General features: G+C 40.2%; 1 protein-coding gene across 6 annotated transcripts in view; it reads right to left on the bottom strand.

Moving 5' to 3' along the window:
* The window catches only part of SNRPB2 (small nuclear ribonucleoprotein polypeptide B2), a 303,056-nt gene extending 283,651 nt beyond the window's left edge, over positions 1-19,405 (bottom strand). Inside the window, exons 1-7 of one of the 6 annotated variants that reach the window (XM_049800157.1) lie at positions 19,319-19,405; positions 18,896-18,983; positions 16,968-17,140; positions 15,154-15,294; positions 13,939-13,992; positions 12,257-12,345; positions 11,349-11,735 (exon numbers count right to left, since the gene is read on the bottom strand). In XM_049800157.1, the coding sequence (XP_049656114.1) occupies positions 11,576-11,735; positions 12,257-12,345; positions 13,939-13,992; positions 15,154-15,294; positions 16,968-17,140; positions 18,896-18,959 (681 nt within the window). In that variant the 5' untranslated portion in view covers positions 18,960-18,983; positions 19,319-19,405 and the 3' untranslated portion in view covers positions 11,349-11,575. Of the gene's footprint in view, positions 1-11,348; positions 11,736-12,256; positions 12,346-13,938; positions 13,993-15,153; positions 15,295-16,967; positions 17,141-17,817; positions 17,992-18,895; positions 19,100-19,139; positions 19,282-19,318 lie in introns of those variants that run through there. The other 5 variants (XM_049800158.1, XM_049800159.1, XM_049800160.1 and 2 more) reach the window with 5 other exon arrangements.
* Positions 19,406-22,588: the final 3,183 nt, after the last annotated feature.

Below are 22,588 nucleotides of genomic sequence, written 5' to 3'. Positions count from 1 at the left end.
GGCACATTGCAACAATTTCCACTTGCAAGTATTAGAATACTTGTGAAATCACACACACACTGAAGAGAGATAAGACAGTAATTGAGATGACTGTGGAAGGGGCATGATCTTGCAATGTACTCTGGGAGCAGAACATGAGATTTTTCAGGTCTTGTGCAAAAAAAGGTGGTTTGTGTAGCTAGTTTTATGCTTACACATAACATAGCACTTGCTCAGAAATTGAGTGGATGTGCCAGAACTACAAAGCACACCAAGATTTTATAAAAAGCAATCATGCTTGCCTGAAGGTGCAGCACTTTGTCCAAAGAACAGTTTTAAGTCAGATCTCAATTTTTTCAGAACACAAACTGGGGGAAATGAATGCTCTGCAGCTACAGCTGAGCCCACTCAACACAGGAAGGAACTGCACCAAGCTGTTGCCGAAAAACTCGGAATAAAGAACTTATCAACACCAATTTAGTGTAGATAAGCAGACACTTCTTTATTGACGGCCGGGTGCGCGGGTGAGTCCTCTCACGAACCACGCACACCGAACACCAAAATCATACACCTTATATTAAACTTATTCATTCATATTCATTAGATTTCCAAAAAATGTTATACATATTCATTAAATTTCTGGGAAGTTATTAGCATATGTTAATGTCCTTTACGCATGCGCATTGAAGGTCTCTGGTGGTCTTCTATAGCCCTCTGGTGGTCTTCCACAGTCTTCCTCACTTTGTCCGATAGTTGACCTCTTAGGTGATTCTGCGCAGTACAACTTTCGCCATCATATATTTGATTACATAAAATACATTCAATGTTAATTCCCAAATTTAACCTTTTCAATGATTGGTCCTCAATCACGTCACTTTATTAATATTCTTATACTAAGACACTCATTGGCTGATTTCACCTGGTTCCACTACCTGTAATGTTGACCAAAGTGGGGTTTCATGTAACAGAACTAAGGTCCATAACGATCTCTCTCTCAGTCTCCTAAAACAAAACACTACAAAGCTAACAAATCAGTCAAAGTTTCTATGGTTAACTAATTTTAAACAATACTTATTCTTTTATTATTGTGCACAGCACATCTTGTATGTTCCTAAATTTCTTATGACTATACTGTTGTTATAATCTACTCAAAATCACCTTAAATCTCAAACTTGTTTAAGATATATATATTTTATTACTTGTTATTTAAATCCTAAATATTCCTACTAAATGATTTTGGCCAATTCCTCCGGCCTTGGTACAGGGTTATACAGAGGATTTCACAGCAGCTGTTGGTTGTTGGTTAAATATATGAAATGCCATAAAAATATATAATTCTATATTCCTATTAAAATTAAATATGATTAATTCTAATAATAACAAATCAATAATAAATCAGTAACATTTCCCCTAAATCAGTAACATTTCCCCCCTTTGAAAGTGTTGAAAATTATTTCAATACTTTCACATTATCTACATAACATTTCTCTACTAGTACTTAACAAATCGTTATTTGTTTCAGCATATTGTGGTGGTGGACTGTACTCTGGTAGAACAATTGGAACTTCTCTCATGATCATGCGATTGACTGCAATTCTGTTTGTAAGTTGTCTCTTTAGACAACCATACGTCAGCATGATCATCATAAAAATAATTAACAACAGAAACAGAGTTTTAATTATAGATTTTAACCAAGAACTCAGATTCCATCCTAACCCGCTAAAGATTTTTCCCAGCCAATCTTCTGACATATCCTCTCGAATGGCCTCGGTTTCTTTCTCAACTTTGCTCAATAGCTCCAGATCATGTTCTACGTCTTGAGTAACATTAGGAATATGAATACAACAATGGTCTAATCTATCCTTAAGGTATCCACACACTCCATGTTCTTTAAGTAAAAGTAGGTCTAGGGCCATTCTATTTTGAAGAGTCATCCTGGAAGTTGCCTGCAGTTGGATATTTAATTCCTTAAACCCTTTCTTCGTAATGTTCGCCAATTTTTCTACCTGGCCTGTTAGATGATAAAGCCATTCTCTATTTCTGTATGAAGCTATGGGGTTCAAAAGAGATTCAAGAGCCCAGCCAATTTTTACTCCTGTTGATGGTTCATTCCATATATCGTCACCTGTTTCAGACCTCTTGGTCCGTTTTAACCTTAAATTCTCCAAAGGCCCTTTGAATGGTGATTTCTTCCAAATCGGACACAATGTTGGCATGCCTAAGCTAATTTGCTTTACTGTACCATCCAGTGATAATTGAGTTGTCCAGGTTCCATCACTTAGTGCCCAAACTAAATGTCCTGGACTCTGAATGGTAATTTTTCTACAACTAAGAAAGGTTCCCCTTTTAGGTAGGAATGTTTCAGTTAGTTTGAGATCATTTTTAAGTCCTCTACACAAGCAGCCATATTTCAAGGCCGCAGCCAAAGGGGGAATTCTTTCTATTGCTGGGTCTGTAGTACTACAATCATAAACCTTTTCACATTTCCACCAAGATACCATTTTCTCTTTTATCCGCAGTGAACTCGTTCTGTCATTTATAGATGGCCAGGCTGTAACAACTAATCCATCCCAAGTAATACACCAAGAAGTTTTGGCCATATACTGAAATTGAAACATTATGGCCATAGACCATATCGAATCCCAGCTAACTGGGTTTCCTGGGATGGTCTGATTAGTCTCATTACATTTCCATTCCATAATACTCCGGCTTTCGTTAGTTTTGACTTGTACATCATACGAGCACCATCCCATAGGACTACCCATAGCAAACATATCTCCTAAAGGGGAGGCCGGGGTGAATTGATGATTCAATAATTTCAGACAATCTACTTCCCTGCCCATCCATTTCCATTGTTTTCTGATAACCTTTACCTGCTCAAACCACTGTGTCACTGGCACTTGTTTACAGTGAGTGGTTTCGTTTTTGTGTTCCAGGATGGTTAAATTCATGGTTAAAATTCCCCAAGGGATAGTTTCCCCTACTGCTCTTGGTATTGGTAAACAAGCAGTGATCTGAGTAACATTTTGTAAATGGGCAAATCCTTTAATCAATCCTAACATCAAATTTTCCTCAACCGATTTTTCTGGAATGCCAATCAATTGCTCTGTTTCTACTTGTCTCTTGTTCCTATTCATCAGTTCCGTCCAGGTTTCCACCAACACCATCTGCCAAACTACTATGAATAGAACAATCACAGACTGATATAAAAAATTAGACATGTTTTAGAGTCAGTTTCAAAGTCTTCGGATTACGGCTGATGATCTTCCATGTAGCAGGTGCTTTCTTCACTCGAGTGTAGTGTATCCAAGCCTCTGATTCGGCAATCTTAATCGCTGTGAAGGTGGTTAACAGTACCTGGAAAGGTCCTTTCCAACGTCCTTGCAAGGGTTCAGAAGCCCACGTTTTCACGTAGACATAATCTCCTGGTTGGAAGTCATGGACCGGAGCTTCCAAGGATAATGGTCTATTCCACACTACAATCCTCCGAATCACGGCCAAAGTTTTTCCTAGGGAAAGCAAATAGTTATACACATCTTGTTTTCCTTTTACATGCATATTTGGGTTTGGTTCCGGGGACTCATAAGGTTTCCCATACAACAATTCATAAGGACTGACTGAGGTTCCACTCTTTGGTTGTACTCTGATTCTTAATAATGCCAATGGAAGTGCTTGAGGCCATTTTAAATTAGTCTCCTGACAAATTTTACTTATTTGCCTTTTTAGAGTTTGATTCATCCTCTCCACTTTCCCACTGGATTGCGGTCTCCATGGGGTATGCAGATCCCATGCTATACCCAGAATTTTACTAACATTTTGAATTACCTCCGCAACAAAGTGTGGACCTCTGTCAGAAGAAATTCCTATTGGAACTCCAAACCTTGGAATTATTTCTCGTAGTAACCACTTTACTACTTCCTTTGTTTGTGTGGAACGACAGGGAAGAGCTTCTGGCCATCCTGTAAAAGTATCAACCCCCACCAGAATGTACCGATATCCATTCTGCCTAGGTAATTCTGAAAAATCTACTTGCCAGTAATCTCCAGGCTCTGTACCAGATTTTATTCGACCCATTTGTACCTTTTTCCTGACCACTGGATTATTTTTCAAACATACTTCACATTTTGCAGTTATCATTTTTACCATTCCTAACATTTTAAGCGATACTACTTGTTTTTGTAAGGAGGATGCTAAGGCTTCTGCTCCCCAGTGACATTCCTGATGTTTCGTTTGAATTATTTCTCTCATCAGAACGGGTGGAAGTACCACCTGTCCTGTAGGTGTTACCCACCATCCGGCTTGATTTTTCTTAGCATTTAATAATTGGCCTAACTTGTCATCCTCTTCTGAATATCTTGGTTCCTCCCTGGGAAGAGTTACTGTTTTGGAGGGAATTAGTGCCATTTGCCATGCTCGTTCCTTGGCTACCTTTCTTGCTGCTCTATCGGCAAAATTATTTCCAGTAATTTCCTTTGTGTTTCCAATTTGGTGTGCTTTACAGTGCATGATTGCTACCTGATCTGGTTTTTGAACTGCCTGTAATAATTTTAAAATTTCACCTTGATGTTTAATATTTGATCCCTGAGAGGACAACAATCCTCTTTCTTTCCACAGTGCCCCATGGACATGTACCACCCCAAAGGCATACTTTGAGTCTGTCCAAATGTTCACTTTTTTGTTTTCGCTTAATTCCAAAGCTCGAATCAAAGCAATAAGTTCCGCTTTTTGAGCTGAAGTATTACTTGCCAATGCTTTTGCTTCTATAACCGTGGTATCTGTTGTTACCGCATATCCAGCGTATCGGATTCCTTGTTCCATGAAGCTGCTACCATCAGTATACAACTCCCAGTCCGGTTGCTCCAGTGGTACATCTTTCAAATCTTCACGACTGGAATAAACATATTCAATAGCAGCCAAGCAATCATGTTCCAATTGTCCTTCTTCCTGTATAGAACTTAAAAACACTGCCGGATTTACCAGGTTAGTCGTTTTCAAAATTACATCATCCTGTTGAGTTAGTATTACCTGGTATTTCATCATCCTGCTCGGAGATAACCAATATCCCCCCTTTTGTTCCAAAACAGTTTTCACCATATGTGGGACATAGACTATTATAGTTTTTCCCATCGTCAATTTCCGAGCTTCTTGTATAAGCATTACTGTTGCAGCCACCGCTCGAAGGCAATTTGGCCATCCTTTACTCACTGTGTCCAATTGTTTGGAGAAGTATCCAACCGGTCGCTTCCAGCTTCCCATCTTCTGAGTTAACACACCAAGTGCCAAGCGTTGTCTTTCATGGACGAACAACTGAAAATCCTTGGTTAAATCAGGAAGGCCTAAAGCAGGTGCAGACATTAAAGCACGTTTTAACTCCATAAAGGCCCTCTGCTGTTTTGGACCCCACACAAAGGAAGAGTTCTTTAGGGCTTCATACAACGGTTTAGCTATTAAACCGTAGTTCATAATCCAGAGACGACACCACCCGGCCATTCCCAGAAATGCTCTGAGTTCGTGGATGTTTTTCGGCTCAGGTATGCTACAAACAGTCTCTTTGCGATCTTTTCCCAATTGTCGCTGCCCTTTTGAGATCTCAAAGCCCAGATATATCACAGTCTGCCGTGCTATTTGAGCTTTCTTCCTGGATACCTTGTACCCATTTAGTCCCAGAAAGTTTAAGAGATCAATGGTTACCTGTATGCAGGTAAATCTTTCCTCCGTAGCAATCAGGATGTCATCCACATATTGTAAAAGTAGGTGTTCAGGCCTTGGTTTGTCCTGTTTCCAAATTTCAAGCTCTTTTGCTAGTTGGTTCCCAAAAATTGTCGGGCTATTTTTAAATCCTTGGGGTAATCTTGTCCACGTTAACTGCATCTTTCGCCCTGTCTGTGGATTCTCCCATTCAAAAGCAAACAGCTTTCTGCTCTCTTTCTCCAAAGGTATACAAAAGAAAGCATCTTTCAAATCAAGCACTGTAAACCACTGATGAGTCTCCTTTAACGCTGTTAGCAACGTATAAGGATTTGCTACCACAGGATATATATCCTTGACTATCTGATTCACTGCTCTCAAATCTTGCACTAACCTATATCCACCTGAGGGTTTTTTGACTGGTAAAATAGGAGTATTATATTCCGATTCACATTCCTCCAAGATTTTGTACTCTATAAATTTATCAATCAATTTCTTCAGTTCCTGTCTAACTTCTGGCTTAATTGGATATTGTTTAATTTTTACTGTTCCTGCATCTTCCTTTAAATCTATTTTTACAGGTGCTGCCAATTTTGATTTACCAGGTATATCTGTTTCCCACACTGTAGGAATTACTGCGAATTCCACCTCTGGTGGAATTTCCTGTTCTTCCACTTTCTCTTGTATCATCAGGATTTCTCCGGTTTTTGACTCAGGTATTTTCAAAAAGAGTTCTCCTTCCTCAAACACAATTTGTGCATTTAACTTGGATAACAAATCCCTTCCTAATAAGGGTATCGGGCATTCTGGTACATACAAAAATTCATGTGTAATTATTTTATTTCCAAACTTCAAATCCAAGGGTTGCAAGAATGGTCTGTTTTCCTCTTTCCCTGTTGCTCCCACTATGTTCGCTGTTTTTGTTCCAATTTTTCCTTTACAAGTATTTAATACAGAAAATGTCGCTCCTGTATCCACTAAGAATTTAACTTCTTTTTCTCCCAGCTTAATTATAACCAGAGGCTCAGCTGGGTTCCCCTCCGGTCCCCTTCATTCATCCAAAACCATCATTCTGGCTACCTCCCTTTGAATATTTTGTCCCGAACACTGCTCATTTCTGGGACAATCTCTTTTCCAATGTCCTTCCTCCCTACACAAAGCACACTGATTGACTCCTAAGGGGGTGTTAAAATTTCGGTTACTAAAATTCCTAAATCCTTCTCGTCCACTGATACCTCGCCCTTTTCCTCTACCTCGTCCTCTGTCTGCTGTACCTGTCATTACTGCCAATAATCTATTTTCTCTGATTCTCCTTTCCTCCTTTTCCCTGTTATTATATACTTTCCATGCTGCCTCCAGCATTTTATTCAAACTCCTTGAATCCTCTCCCTCCAGTTTCTGAAGTTTCTTTCTTATGTCTGGTGCCGATTGTCCCATGAAAATCAAAGCCAGCTGTATCTGGGCTGCCTCTGTATCTATCTTTAAATCAGTATATTTCCTGGCAGCTTCTTTCAGTCTCTCCAAAAACGCTGATGGAGACTCGTTTTTATCTTGTCTCACCTCATATATTTTAGACCAATTCAAAGATTTAGGCATAGCATGTTTAATTCCATATAAAATCCATTTCTGATACCGTCCCAACTTTTCTCTATGTTCCTCCTTATTTGGATCCCACTGCGGATCCCCAGACGGAAAATTCTGCTCTATTGTTCCACCTGTTATTCCACTTACTACAGCCACTTCTGCCTGTGCTTTGCCAGTCTTTAGTACCATCTGTTTTTCTGTATCATCCAACAAATTATCCAAGATCACCTGTAAATCACTCCAATCCGGATTTTGCGTTCTGATTATAGTATCCACCACTCTACCTACCCTCTCAGGATCTTCCCTATATACTCCAGCTGCCTGCTTCCAAGCCATCAAGTCCGTGACCGAAAAGGGCACTTTTACATACACCGGCCCGTCATTCCCAACCCCCTGACGCAAGGGAGCTATTGTCTGTGCCTGCTGTCGAGTCCTTCGAGAAATGGGGGTATGAATTACAACTTCAGATGGTCCTTCCCCCAGATCTTCTATTCCACTGCTTTCTGCTTCCATCCTTTCCCTATGCCCTTGATTCCAATTCCTTCCCCTCCTAGGAGGGGATATATCCAACTCCGGCCCTTCATCCTCCCTGGGGACAATTTTCTCCTTTACACACTCTTTTCCAGTGCCACACGCCAAACAACATTTCTTCTCTTTCCTATTGTCAGATGTTATAGCCATCACCAAATTGTCTCTACTAGTTAACTTACATTCTTCCTGCCAATCCCGTCTCTGTCTTAAATAAAAGAATAAATCCACATATGGCATTTCATCCTGTTTCCCTTCCCTTTTACAAAACAACATTAATTGCAAGATAGTGTTATAATTCAGTGTTCCATTCATAGGCCACCTTTCCTGATCTTCTAATATATACGAAGGCCACCAATTATTACAATATTCAACCATTTGATTTTTCCGCAAATCATCCTGAAAATCTTTCCAGTGTGCTAATAAACATCCTAACGGAGAGTTTTTCGGTATCTTTGCATCAGTAGACAAATTTCCCATACTCCTACTTTTAAATATTCTGGCCAATGCCATTATGTTAATGCCCAATACTAGATAACTATTATATATCAAATATCAAATATCAATATTCAATTTTTAAATGTCCGATACCAAACCAATATCAAATGTCAGATATCAAATAAATATTGATGACAATTGTTGCCAGGTAATGGAGTCCACCTACTCGACTAGGGCACGGACAAAGCCGACTTCCCTAGGCAAGAGTCATAACCAATATCCCCTGGCAAGTTATATATCAAATACCATACAAGATATATAATTACTCAAACCCACACTTCATTCTTCCATACTCCACACTCAGTTCGTACACGTCTTACACTTACAACACTCACACCCACACCTTTTCACAAAAATACACGTATATTCTTAAAGATTCCTTAAAAATTGGGACTCAAACCCAAAACTCCAAAATGCTTTTGAAGCTGGGACTCTAACCCAGAATCCTCAAAAGTTGTGGGACTCTAACCCACTCCCAAATGCTTTTGAAGCTGGGACTCTAACCCAGAATCTTCAAAAGTTGTGGGACTCTAACCCACTCCCAAATGCTTTTGAAGCTGGGACTCTAACCCAGAATCTTCAAAAGTTGTGGGACTCTAACCCACTCCCAAATTGTCCAACCCAGCAATAGCTTTCGCTTATGTCTTACGGGCAGACGCCTAGGCTTCCACTTCCTTCAGGATCCTTCAGTCCAACCCTGCGCAGCTTTCGCCGCGTCTGACAGGCAGACGATACGGTGGGACTCTAACCCACCGGTGGGACTCTAACCCACTTTAGTGGGACTCTAACCCACTATCCTTAATATAAAAAGAAAAGAAGTGTCTTACCAAAATCCAGGGGACGTCGCAAAGAGCCTTATGGATCGGGGATCGATGGGTATCCCCGAGAAATCCTCGGTGCCGGCTGGAACCGATCAGGTCCCCGACTCCTCCGGTCTCTCTCAGCGAGGTCCCATCTGGGTCGCCAGAAACTGTTGCCGAAAAACTCGGAATAAAGAACTTATCAACACCAATTTAGTGTAGATAAGCAGACACTTCTTTATTGACGGCCGGGTGCGCGGGTGAGTCCTCTCACGAACCACGCACACCGAACACCAAAATCATACACCTTATATTAAACTTATTCATTCATATTCATTAGATTTCCAAAAAATGTTATACATATTCATTAAATTTCTGGGAAGTTATTAGCATATGTTAATGTCCTTTACGCATGCGCATTGAAGGTCTCTGGTGGTCTTCTATAGCCCTCTGGTGGTCTTCCACAGTCTTCCTCACTTTGTCCGATAGTTGACCTCTTAGGTGATTCTGCGCAGTACAACTTTCGCCATCATATATTTGATTACATAAAATACATTCAATGTTAATTCCCAAATTTAACCTTTTCAATGATTGGTCCTCAATCACGTCACTTTATTAATATTCTTATACTAAGACACTCATTGGCTGATTTCACCTGGTTCCACTACCTGTAATGTTGACCAAAGTGGGGTTTCATGTAACAGAACTAAGGTCCATAACGATCTCTCTCTCAGTCTCCTAAAACAAAACACTACAAAGCTAACAAATCAGTCAAAGTTTCTATGGTTAACTAATTTTAAACAATACTTATTCTTTTATTATTGTGCACAGCACATCTTGTATGTTCCTAAATTTCTTATGACTATACTGTTGTTATAATCTACTCAAAATCACCTTAAATCTCAAACTTGTTTAAGATATATATATTTTATTACTTGTTATTTAAATCCTAAATATTCCTACTAAATGATTTTGGCCAATTCCTCCGGCCTTGGTACAGGGTTATACAGAGGATTTCACAGCAGCTGTTGGTTGTTGGTTAAATATATGAAATGCCATAAAAATATATAATTCTATATTCCTATTAAAATTAAATATGATTAATTCTAATAATAACAAATCAATAATAAATCAGTAACATTTCCCCTAAATCAGTAACAAAGCCAGTTTTAGAGGAAAGGCTATGGCCTCCAGCACCCTTCCTCCACCCCCACTGACCAAATTACTTTGGAAACAAACTTGCAATGTAGCTGCAATGCAAAACATTCTTCCTCGTAGTATCAGCTACTGTAATACTTGCCTGAACTATGACTAAAAGGAAATCACACTAACTCTATTCCATTACTTCTTTGTCTGAAAAGGTAGTGGCCTCACAGTGTTCAAGTGAGGAACAGTGCAGCATGACAAGCATTGTGTGAGCGCTTCCTCTCAAACATTAATTTTCAAAGGTCTGATTGCAATCCTCCTAGCCAACACCATGCAACAGCTACTGCAAGATTCACCAAAAATAGTCACATTTTAAGTAAATTTAATTATTCTCCTAACCCAAAATATTTTTCTAGATCTTCCATCACCTGAACAGAACAATTCAGCATTTGAAGTGATTTTTGCACCCAAATATTTAGAACAGTTACAACTCAGAATGCTACATCTAATTCCTTCACTGCATTCAGTGTATTTCATGTCACACAAGACGTGTAAAGGTTTCTGAGAAATGGAAAAAACAACACCCTTCCCCCATTTTGTAAAAACCTGCTGAAAAACAGACCATCAGGCTCATCTGCAATGTCTTTAGAAGAAGCCAGAAAGCTCTTCCTAAACCATTTATTAGAATCACTGGTAATAGGGCTGGAAAGAACAGAAGACAACAGATAAACTTTTGTTTCTTCTGTGGACCTGCTTCTACTATCAGCCATCACTATAAAGACAAAACCAAGTTGAACAACAGTGTCATCAAACTGTAATCAATTTTTACCCACACCTGGAAGAAAACCCCCACTAATGATAAGTTGTTCTTCTTAAGTGACAAAATTATTCTTGACGAAAAGCAGCTGTCCCCTTGATAATGAGGCTGAAGATTGAGTGTTGCATTTATTCTGAATATGCTGACATTTAGCATTCCTGCTCACGCTTTTTGCTCTGGAAAGACAGCTATTTTTCCAGCACTCACTTCTGAGAAACGAGTGTCACCTTAAGAGTAAACCAGTATACTGAATTAGACCTGCAAGCCTAACAGATCAGTAATAAGGCAGATTCAAAGAAAAACATGGCTAGAGAACAGTATAAACTGAATTTATTTTATAAAAATTACTATTTCAACACAAAAATTTACTGTCCAGTAGATCTGTAGAAACCCTAAGTCTGTCCGGGCCATTGTGACAGTTTTACACAAGTCTGAAGTTTTCTGCAGAGAACAGCAAGCATGCTAGCTGATCAAAGTATCATTGTATTAAAAAAAACCCCAACTATCCACAGAAGTCCTTTATAGGATCATCCGGTTATTTCTTCGCGTAAGTGATTTTCATGGCATGAGATGGAGTAATCTTGAATCCTTGCAGAGCATCTCGAGCAGCTCCTGCTTGATTCTCGTTTTCGAACTCCACAAATGCAATGTCATGGCGCCCAGGCACTAAGCGTACCTCTTTGAATCCAGGAAACCTTTAAAATAAGGTCAAAGAATCAGATAACACTTCCTAGCTTGATAATATATCTCTCTTCAGTAGCTGTTAAGACTTTATCATAAGCATCTACTAGTATAAGTTACTACTAATGAAAGGTTTAAATTGAAGGGTTTTACATGTCCAGTCCTTAGAACCATGCCTCAATCAAGGATCATTACGTGGAAGCAATTTAATCAGTCTTGCACACATACAGAAGCAACTAAAGCTAGTTTTAAAACTGCTCCTGCTGTCGTAGTCTTTAACATTAAAGTCCCCAGCTTAAATCTGGTGCAGATTGATAGTAGATAACTCACACAATCAAAACCAGCTACGAAAAAATAGGATTTGCTTTCTGCACCAAGTCATCAGGACTGACATCTGTAATCTTGGCAGTAAGACAAAGAACTGGAATACTTTCAGAAGAAACTCTTGTTCCTAAAAAGTCAGCTTGGCAACTGAGAAAAAGCATACAGGTAACAGAAGAATTCAAAGGAAAAGTCCCTTCTAGTCAAAACTTACTGATTGAACAACATGGACAGCATCATCTCATTTGTTTCCTCAGGCAAGTTATTAAGGAAAAGGATATAGTTTGGCGGGTTATCAGGCACCTGCAACAACAGAAGATCAAAGCTCAGAAGATTATACACAGCTATCTCTTCCCCTGCATCTGTCTGCATGATTATTTGAACCAAGACTCACATATCCTTAGTTTTGCTTGTTAACGCTGCTAGCTGGACTTCAGTATACCTTCATGCAATATGCAGACAAGAGCCCTGTGGCTCTTTTACAAGGATGTATTTGGAGAGACTCTTATTTCCACAAAAATCACAGTAACATATTCTTAGATGTCATATTTAAATTCAACAACTCAACAGTACTGTCGGCACTGCCAGGGGTGGGACCCAGGTGCCTAAGCACTGGCTGTGATGCTATCCAAGACACCTTTATGGCAGTGGAAGAACCTATGAAACCTCACATCCTTCCCGAAGAACAGCCGGAGGCCAAGATAAATACCCTGTTCATCTGCAGTAGTACCAAAATACCGAGTATCTTTGGGCAGCTGAAACCCACAAAACCCACATGGTTTTACTACAGTACTCTATTCAAATTTGGTAATTAGAAACCCCATTAGATTTAAAGCTTTAGAGCCTTTAACAGATTTGGCTGCTAATATGAATTTGTAGCAACTCAACAGACACAACGCTGAGTAGCCAGTTTGCTGACACTGGACTGAAAGGCTGGAATCTCCCTAAGTCATCAAGGAGATTACAAAAATAAAAAGAAGTTGGACACCACAACTTCAAATGTCCTAATAATGGTGCCAAATAAGTTAATGCCTCAGCAGAACAATTTCCTTCAGCTGTCAGAAATATGCCAGGCAGTGCCATTAGAAAATAAACTTCCAAAGTTCAAACAAATGCCTCAATATTCAATATTGTGCTTCAATGCAAACTGACATAAACATATTGTGCTTTGTTACTAATGATACCCTAAAGAAAGCCCAGTCTGGGGGCAAGATATTTTCCCCTGTGGATTATGTATGCAATTCTCAATGATAGTACTCAAGAAAGATGCAGGGCAGGCAAAGATATTCTTCTACAGTATTTGCCCTCCTGCAAATCCTGGCTCTTTAGTACCTCTACTTCTAACACACAGGAATCATTCAGAAGGTCAGTGAGCAGACAAGATCAGTGAAGTGTAGGGAGCTGTTGCTACATCTCCACACAATCCTTTGGAAAATAAGACACATACGAGAAAAAAAAAAAAGTGAGCAGAGGACACCCAAACTCCTGAAAGGAAGCTTTTCAGCAGATATGCTGGCACTCTGTGCAGCCTTCCTTCTCCTTTGCTACTACTAGAACAAAACACGTTAAAGGGAATTTATTACAATGAAAAAAAAAAAGAAGAATCCATCAACTAATACTAAGCACAGTCCAAATTTAAGAATTAAGTAGGAGTTGTTAATAGTGCAGTTTCCTGTGAAATAATGAGAAACTGCAGATTTCATGTCAACCAGATATTGTAAAAGTGAGATTTCGTTTGTCTACTGTGATTCAGCTGTTAGACAAGTGCCTCAGAACAAAAAGGAAGCTGTAAAATATAGCCTGAAGTTTCCATGTGCAAGAAACTATTATTCATAGAGAATAATTTTAAACATTAGTGCTTTTAGTCACCACACACAAAAAAAAAAAAAGCATTACCTGCTGATTCTGTGCTGCTGTCCCTGGGGCACTGGCTGAATTTTGTGTTGCTCCCTAGTAAGTAAGCACAAAATAGTTTTACAAAGGTGTTCTGTTAGAAATATATAAGCACACATCCCCATGTTTCTGTACAACTCAAGAAGTATGTTAAGGTTTTCCTAAGCTACAATCCAAGGAACATTTGTTGCTTATGAGATACTTCCTGAAGGGAAACATACAGCACGTGAATTTTGCTGAACTCTTAAAACGAGGCAATCAAATAAAAAAACATCAGTAATATCTTGTCTGACTAATAGCCAAGTCAGCAGATACATCAAATCACTATTTCTCCACATGATAAAATTTGGTTTAGTAGACAGGAAGGAAGTAGTTCTGAAAATGAAGGCCTAGAAAGGACATACCTATTAGGAGAAAAATAGGTGTTTCCACTGAGGACTCCAGTTTAGCAAAGATAACTAAAGTTCCTACCATTACAGCTAGTAGCAATTATTTCTTCTTAAGATATTTGTATGTTACGATTGATTTTTTTAATAAATGCTGAGAAATCTGAATATTCTACCTAGAAATGCTTTCTATGGACACTCTTATCTCTCCTTGATAAGAGTTCGTGCCTTAGCAGGAAGTGTAGTTAAATACAATATTCAAACTCTGTGCCTTGACATTTTCTGCTATACTTCAGCACATAAATTACTAAGTGTTGTTAGTTTAGGCCAGGCCAACCCTTAGTGGACATATATTCCAAGCCAAGTCCTTTTCATCTAGCTGTAAATTAGTTATCTTGTTTCCATTTGCCATTCTTCAGTGCTTATAGAGCAAATAGGGCATTAAAACACTGAAGGGAAAAGCTGGCTGAGCACTTGAAGCTGGCATTAAAGATAAGCACACACCCCTTGGTTTTTTCCTTTTTAAAAAACAGGTTAGTTTCTACTTTGGTGTATTGTACCTTTGCCCTACATCTTTATTTTCACCTGGTAATAGAAAAAGAGGGGAAAGAAAAAAATAATAATAAAAAAAGAACGGCAAAGACTATATATATGATCAGCCCCTTCTCCTTCAACTTTTAATGAGTACTCAACAGCACTAGATATCAATAGACCACAATTTAGGGAATTGAGAAGTACCAAAAGACAATAATTAATCCTAAAAAAATTTAAAATTTAAAATAGCTTTTGTGTGTGTTTGTTTTTTCTTTTTTTAAACAGAGAAGCAGCTTACCTGGATAACCTTTTTATTTGCTGCATTTGCTGACTGCTCCAGAGATTTGGCCTTCTTCTTTTCCTTCCTTTTTTCCTTATCAGCAAAAGTACCACGCATTTTAGAGATGATATCAGAGTCTGTTTTTGCATACTGAATACGCTTTGTAAAAAGAAAAAAACCCCAGTACATTTTGCAGTTAATAATAATGAACATTTTGTACCACTTTCATTAACTGTTCTACTGTGCATTTACACATTTTTCTGCAGGAACTTCTTATATTAAAAACATTGTTATAAACTGTAGGAATGCTTACAGAGTATCTAATCCTCATAATTAATTCTGAACATAACTACAGAACTCCAAAAATCCTAAGATGGAAATTAATCATTTTAACTCATTGGAATTGGAACTCTATTCATCTAACAGCATTTTTTTAACATTTGTCAAGGTAACAGATGTACAAAGCAATATAAGGACATTTGACAAAATAGGCACTAGCTTCTACTAAAAAACCTGAGGGTTTTTTAACCCTGTTTTAAGGGGATTTAAAATTTTAGTGATTTCTTAGATCTCTGCAGAAAATTGAGTTCAGCAAAACTTAAGACTTCCTAAATAGAAAGGCAAGTACCTGCCTTAATCCAACCTGGATTGCATAAATTGTGTCAGCAGCACAACAGTGCTGGGTTTCTGACAAAGGCTGCCCCATGCACTAGTTGGGGGGTAAACAGATTCAGCTATGAGTATACAGGTGTGCAATGTTATATATGCACACAATCCTATCCCTTTTACTGTCAGAGACTACCTCAATACAAAATTACACAGCAGTTGAAGAATTTTTTTTCAATGCTTTTATTTAGTGCTTAGATAGAGTATGCATGCTGCAGGCAATATTAAAAGAGGGAAGTATCCCCAAAAGCTTATGAAGTCTTAATCTTTTTATTTCCTATTGAGTTTTACTGAGCACAAAACTCTTCAAGGGTAAACAACAGAACTGAGCTTGCACAATTCCTTGCTAAGGATTTCATTACAGAATCAGTAAGTGTTAATAAGCTCATGGCTCAGCAACAAAAGAACTGTCTGTGCTCTCCTTAATGATCAAAGCCATGAGCTGAAAGCCAGTATTAATATATCCACCCATCACTGAAGTCAAGTGGGCCATTTGCATGTATTGTTATGTCTCACAAATAGTTGCAGAATTAAGAGATACCTAATTATCCAAGCAGGCAACAACAATGTATCAATTGTTGTGCTATTCTGCACCTTATCAGGTATATTATTAAATCACGTTCTATAAACCAGCCATGTACTTGCTTCACTGAAGTTATACTGAAATTCAGTTATTTGGTTCCGTGATCTGATGCATACCAAGCAGAACAAGCCATCGATTTAAAAAAATATAGATCTCTGGACACATCTGTTGACTTCCGTAAAGTAAAACTGCAGAGGTCTTCATGCTGCTCACTATTACCTCAAAAAGTCAGCATCATATTCTAGCTATTTACTATGACTATTCAAGAACATTACAGAATTAATTAGAACAGTTCAACAGAAGATATGATGAGTAAAATGGAAGTATCTAAGATCTTAAAACCTTTAATGCAGCACAGAAAAACATAAAGCCATCACTTAGGAAACCTAAAAGCTAAGTTCAGCCTCTGTATGTGTTTTAACTACAGTCTCTCTGGCATCCCTCCAGCTTGCATAAATACATATATTCATCAGGACATGACGTGACTGAGTAACAGTACATCAATTCACAAGGCACAAGTACCAAAACACTGTATTGTACTATGGCAAATTTTTTTCTTTAAAAAGCTAACAAAATAACTTACCATTGGTTTCCCATAAAACGGAAAGCCTTGTAGTTGCCTCAAAGCATTAGTAGACGATCCAAGTTCTTTAAATATAACAAAAGCCTGTCCTCTCATCTTCATAGTCTTTAACGCTACAATGTCGACCACATGACCGAACTGTGAGAATAACGCATACAGGGACCTCTTCAGTTCTGTTGACAATATGAAAAAATAGATTTTAAAAGGTTGCATGCAAATGTCCACTTCTACAGAGTTCACTGCCCTTCAGGAACAATATTTTTTGCCAGCTTTAGCTCACGCAGTGATATGTTACATAAGTTTAGTCAAAACTATTGCATAAGTACATGTATATTTGCCCAGTTTTTGTAAGCTGGTGTATAATGCTTGGTTTCACACCTCAAGTATTCAGTTAGTGAAAAAGCTGTGCCACCATCCATTCTACCATGCTAAGAAAGCAAAGATTACACAAGGGTATGTATATAGATTTTTCCATATACACATATACACACACATTCAAGTGTGATGTATGACAGCCATCAAAGACTGATGAGAAATCAATACTGTAACACCTAACAGTGAAGAGGTATGACTTAAAATAAGAACCCAGCAAAATAGTAACTACTTAAAGGCTAGTTAAATTCAGAATTTTTGTTTCTGTTTAATCAATTCTCTCACGCACATGAAATATATTTTCATATTTTGCATCCGAATATGTTTTTGTATGATCACACTGTACCTTAGAACTGCAACGGATTTATTGTCATTATTTAAGATCACCTGACTACATGCCAAATTAAACCTTACTCTTATCCAATCAAGCTAAATAAAGCCTCTGCATTGCGTGATTATTCTAACTCGCAAATCTTACATCTGAAATATTTCAGCAATAGAAGAGAGCTGGTTCTTGTTTATTGCTGTTGAAACTTGATAATACCAGCCCACTGTCACTTTCTCCAGCCGCTCTTGACCAACCATAGCGTTATATTTTTTTAAAAAGTTTTCTTATCAAAACACCTTCCTTAAAAATAACTTCAAAACCTGTATTAAAAAAAAAAAAAATCACTCTTGTAAGCTTTACAGGTAATTTGAAATCCTACATTTAAAAGTTATAATGGCACAATCTTGTAATGGAGACTTATTAGTTTATAGGGCACTTAACATGCTACAAACAAAGGCCCAAGTTAAATTTATTCAGTGGAACCATCCTGATAAGTTAATAAGTAATTTCTCAGCAAAGCTGTTTCCACTCTCAGATCTCTCTCTGAAGCAGCCTGAAGAAACATTTAAGTAGTGCTAGTTTGATCCAGCCTCTCGGTTCACAAACAATAACAAATAATTACCATGATGACTTTAGATTACCAGCTAAGCATGGGTATAAGTGGATGGTTCTATGCAGACATTGAATATCCAGCCTCTCTCTCTCTGCAGTAACTGCAAGGCATTGTCTGCCACGCTCACTGCTTTTGCATGGTGCTAAAACAAATGAGGAGCACACAGATGTTCCCACATTTCAGTGAGAGGGGACTGCTGACCACTGAAACGTATGCCAACAGGCCTGTTAGCATCCATCCATCGGATATTCCGATTAATCCTACTGTTACAGCTCCTCAGCGACGAGCAAACCTAACCCATACAACTAGCTTCAGAACTACAGTAGAAAGGCAATCAGAAGCTTCCGTAGAAATACGGGCCCTGGTTTACAAAAAGACTTAAACGATGTGCTACGTTCGCTGACTTTGGCGGCTGCTCCATTACAAGTAGCCGTCTGCCGAGAGCTCGGAGCGCGACCACCGGCCGTACGGCACTTCAGAGCCCCGGGAGACCCCGAAGCCACGGCACTGCCAAAACGCCAGCCGCTGGAGCAGCGACGAGCGCACGGCCGGGGATGGAAGCCGGCCCCATGTGACGAAGTCCGCCTTCTAGAGGCGAGTCACACACCCCGATACCTTCTTTCTTAATCTTGTCGTTGATGTTGTTGATGTAGATGGTGTGGTTCGGCCTGATGTCCATCCTCGGGGGCGGCTGCAGACCTGCCTGCGGGCAGAGCACACGCGGGAGCCGTTAGCGGGGGCCGAGGCGCGGTCCGAGCCCTCGGGGAGGAGAGCTGCCAGCGCCGGCAGCACCCCAGCCCCCAGCAGCGCCGCTCCCCTCCGCCGCGGGGCCCGGGACGGGGCCCGGGGGGCTGCCCGCCTTCCCGCGGGCCGCACGCACGCCCCGCTCCGCTCCTCTCCTCCCTTCCCTTCCCCTCCCCGCGCGGGCGGGTCGCTAGGACGGCGGGACAGGTGCTCCCGGGAGGCGGCTCGCCATCCTTCCTCCCTCCCTCCCGCCCGCCTGCCTAAGCCCGGGCCCCAGGCGGCCGCCCGCCTCACCTCCTCCCGTCAAGATGGCGGCCGGCCCGTCCCATCCCGCGTGCGCGGGGACGCGGCGCAAGCGGCGGAGCTGCTCCCGCAGCAATCGATGCGCCGAGCGCCGGCGCCTCGATGCCGAGGGGCGCCTGCGCAGCGCCGTCCGCGCAGGGGCTGCCCTGCTGGCGCCGCGGTGGTCGAGTTGGCGAGCCCTGCCGCTGCTGCCGGCGTGTGCTCACACCGTCAGGGCAGCGGGGTAAAAGGGGAAACGGGTCATAAAGCCGCTCGACAAGCGGCTCGGTTTAAGTAACGTGGGGTAGTAAACGATGTCGGTTATTTGCTCCCGGGCCTCCCCACAGAGGCTGAGCAACCTGCAGGCGTGCCTGGTCCCGCGGCGGCCTCAGGGCCCGGCGCCCCTGCCGCCCCAGCGGGTCTCGGCCGGCGCCTCCGCCCAGGCCGGAGGAGTGTCGTGCCCGGTCCGCGGTCTGGTGAAGCCCTCGGAAACGCCTCGGAAGCTCGGTCTGTCTTCGGATTAGTCCCAGGGTGAGAGAGGGTTGTAGCTGGGCCTCCGCGGAAATCACAGCGAGGCTTGAAACTGACCGAAGTGGGGATTCCCTGCCCCAGGTTTTACCTCTGCTTTGTTCCAAAAGAGCAGTAAGTAAAGTTAGCTGTGATGTTTATGTCTTCACTGTTAACACTTCATAGCAGCTTGTGGAGAGTGAAGAGAAGCAGTAGCTTGAAAATGCCTGTAGACGTTCATTGGCGAACATTTGGGTTTAGTTTCAGTATTGAAAAGGCAATGCATCTGAGCATATAACTTCTTGAACGTACTTTGGAAATCCTTGTGCTAGCAGTAGCTCGGGATAAATAAACGGCAGAGATTGAGCCTTTGAATTTTTGGAATAATTTTGCAGGCTGCATTCCCTTCATTTATATGAATAATTCTGCAGGCTTTTTCAGAAACAATTCCAAGCTGTGAAGGTTTAACCTCGTTGCATATCAAAAAGAAGTTCTTTGCGGGGGGGGGGGAACAGTAAGATAGCTCTTAATTAAACCATAAATTATCTTTGGACAGTTCATCTCTTTGTAGCAGGAATGCTAGGTAAAGACTTCTTGGTTCAGTTACATTTCAGGAAGAAACCTGTTGCTTCCATATTCTGGAGTTTGCTTGAGTAAAAAGAAAATCTGGTATTTAGGAAGCCTATAATAAACAACATGGATTTAAATGAGTTGGATATAAAAGAAAAAAAAGCTGTTGGTTGAGATGTTATTTACTGGTGGAAGAGAACAATGTGTTCTTCAGTTGTTTATAGCATTGCATGGTACGGGAAACGGTGTGCCAGGACGCAATGTATACGTGCCAAATTCAAGTGATAGGCAGCAGTTCGGGTAAAGTTTTAGGGTCCTATTTCTTTTTCTTCATTTATTGTCATAGAAGTAGTTAAGATAAAGCATAACTTTGAAATCCAAGCATTAACAATACATTAAAACACTTTTTCAAAAAGGCTGACTGTGGTATTTTATGTGTTGATCAGCAGTATATGTGGGATAATTAGAAAAATAGACACATAGTGAACAAGAGACACAATGGGGCTGTTCAATCTGAGCCAAAGGCACCTGCAAGCAGCAGGCCTCAAGGACGCAGCGAAGGCTAACTGTTGCTACAAAGTTTGATGAAATAAGCGCAAGAAGCTGAACAAATTGAGCCTACGTGACTGAAAGCAGGACATCAAGCAAGACACAGACAGGAGGAACCATTCACGTGATCAGAAGGCCTTATCCGATCAAACTATTGCTTTAGGCGCGTGAACAGCACATGTTAACCAATCAGTAGATGGCTTGCGCATGGCTGTGGTATATAATGAAGCTTTACATACCAATTAAACAGAGAAATTGCTTGATCTACAGTATCTGTGTTGGTCCGTTTCTCCCCAGGGTGAGTCCCTGGCGATGCGTCATTTCTCCTAGATTGTCGCGACGGGAAAGCGTGACAATTATAGTTCATGTAACTTAATAATTTAGTAACAACGTTCAAAACTACTTACTGAGTCAACATAGCTAAGAGAATTTGTCGCGTAGAATCAAAAATACCGACATATTATAAATGATTTTTAAAACAAAGTCCTTAAACTGTTCATAGAGAAGACACTCTAAAGAAAACAAACACCTGAAAAACCTCAACCTGACACAAAGTAAGGAAGAATTCATGGCTTCTATAATTCTTCCCGTGGAGCATGCCACACTCATACTTGGTCAGAGTCACTTTAAGCACAGCTGATCTATTCTTGAAGAATTTGAATGCAATAAAGCGGAAAAACTGTGTCCTGTTCCTCAGGCGGGATTTCACACTCTGCCTGCCAGTTCAACAGAAGTGACATTCATTCCTCAGGTTGGCTTTCCCTCACTTCTACTCAAGGTTTATTTGGGTTACTTTTGTTTTCTTAATCCCTAAACAGAGAGGTAGAGTGCTCTGATACTCACTAAAATGGTCATTTGTTTAACAGTCCCTGAAAGCTTGAAGTATTGTAAAAACTATTTTGAGTTTCTTAGCAAGAATGCCCATAGCAGCTTGGTAAGCAGTTGTAATTCATCACTAATATAATGGGCTGGAAATGTACTTCCAGCTTCAACAGGTAGCTGCTTCATCAGAGATTGTCAAACAGTGTTGGAAAAACAAAGAGGAGAGCAGAGGGTTCTTGAAAATACCTTTGTAGCCACTGCTCTTCCCCCTTCCTGCCTGTTGCTCAAGGTTAAGGAAACCTAGCATTTCATTATTATTGCTGTTGTTACGAAACCTATAATAAAAATAGAGGGTTTTTTTTCTTATCTTCCTTTTCTAAATTCAGTGCAATTCTCTGAACTAAAGCAGAACAATAATCAAGAGCTGTGTATCATGAAAGCTCACAACATCGTGCAATCCTCACAGCTTTTGATTTGGTCCACATACACATAATGATGCTTCACACTTTTCACAGTTGTTATCTTGCTGTATGAAGATTGTGGAATTGTTAAAGTTATGTTACTCTAATTTATCAATATAGAAATATTTTCATCTCACCAGTGCATGTGTGTGTAATCAAAATCACATGCTAGAAAGAAACACGGTTGTGAATGCTTTGAGATGTGGCTGGATTGGTCTTCAGTGTTTTGGTTCTACCCTTTGACTGATGTGTTCTGCTGTGTCAAGAACTGCCCATTGGAAAATGGGCAGAGACAATGAACAAAATAACAGGAAATACATCAATTCCCTAACAAGTACAAATGTATGGCAGTGGTGTTGTGAGCACTTGAAAA

The sequence above is a fragment of the Accipiter gentilis genome, chromosome 5 (assembly GCF_929443795.1).
Source record: "Accipiter gentilis chromosome 5, bAccGen1.1, whole genome shotgun sequence".
NCBI lineage: Eukaryota > Metazoa > Chordata > Aves > Accipitriformes > Accipitridae > Astur > Astur gentilis.
This window is presented reverse-complemented; position numbering and strand designations above follow the sequence as displayed.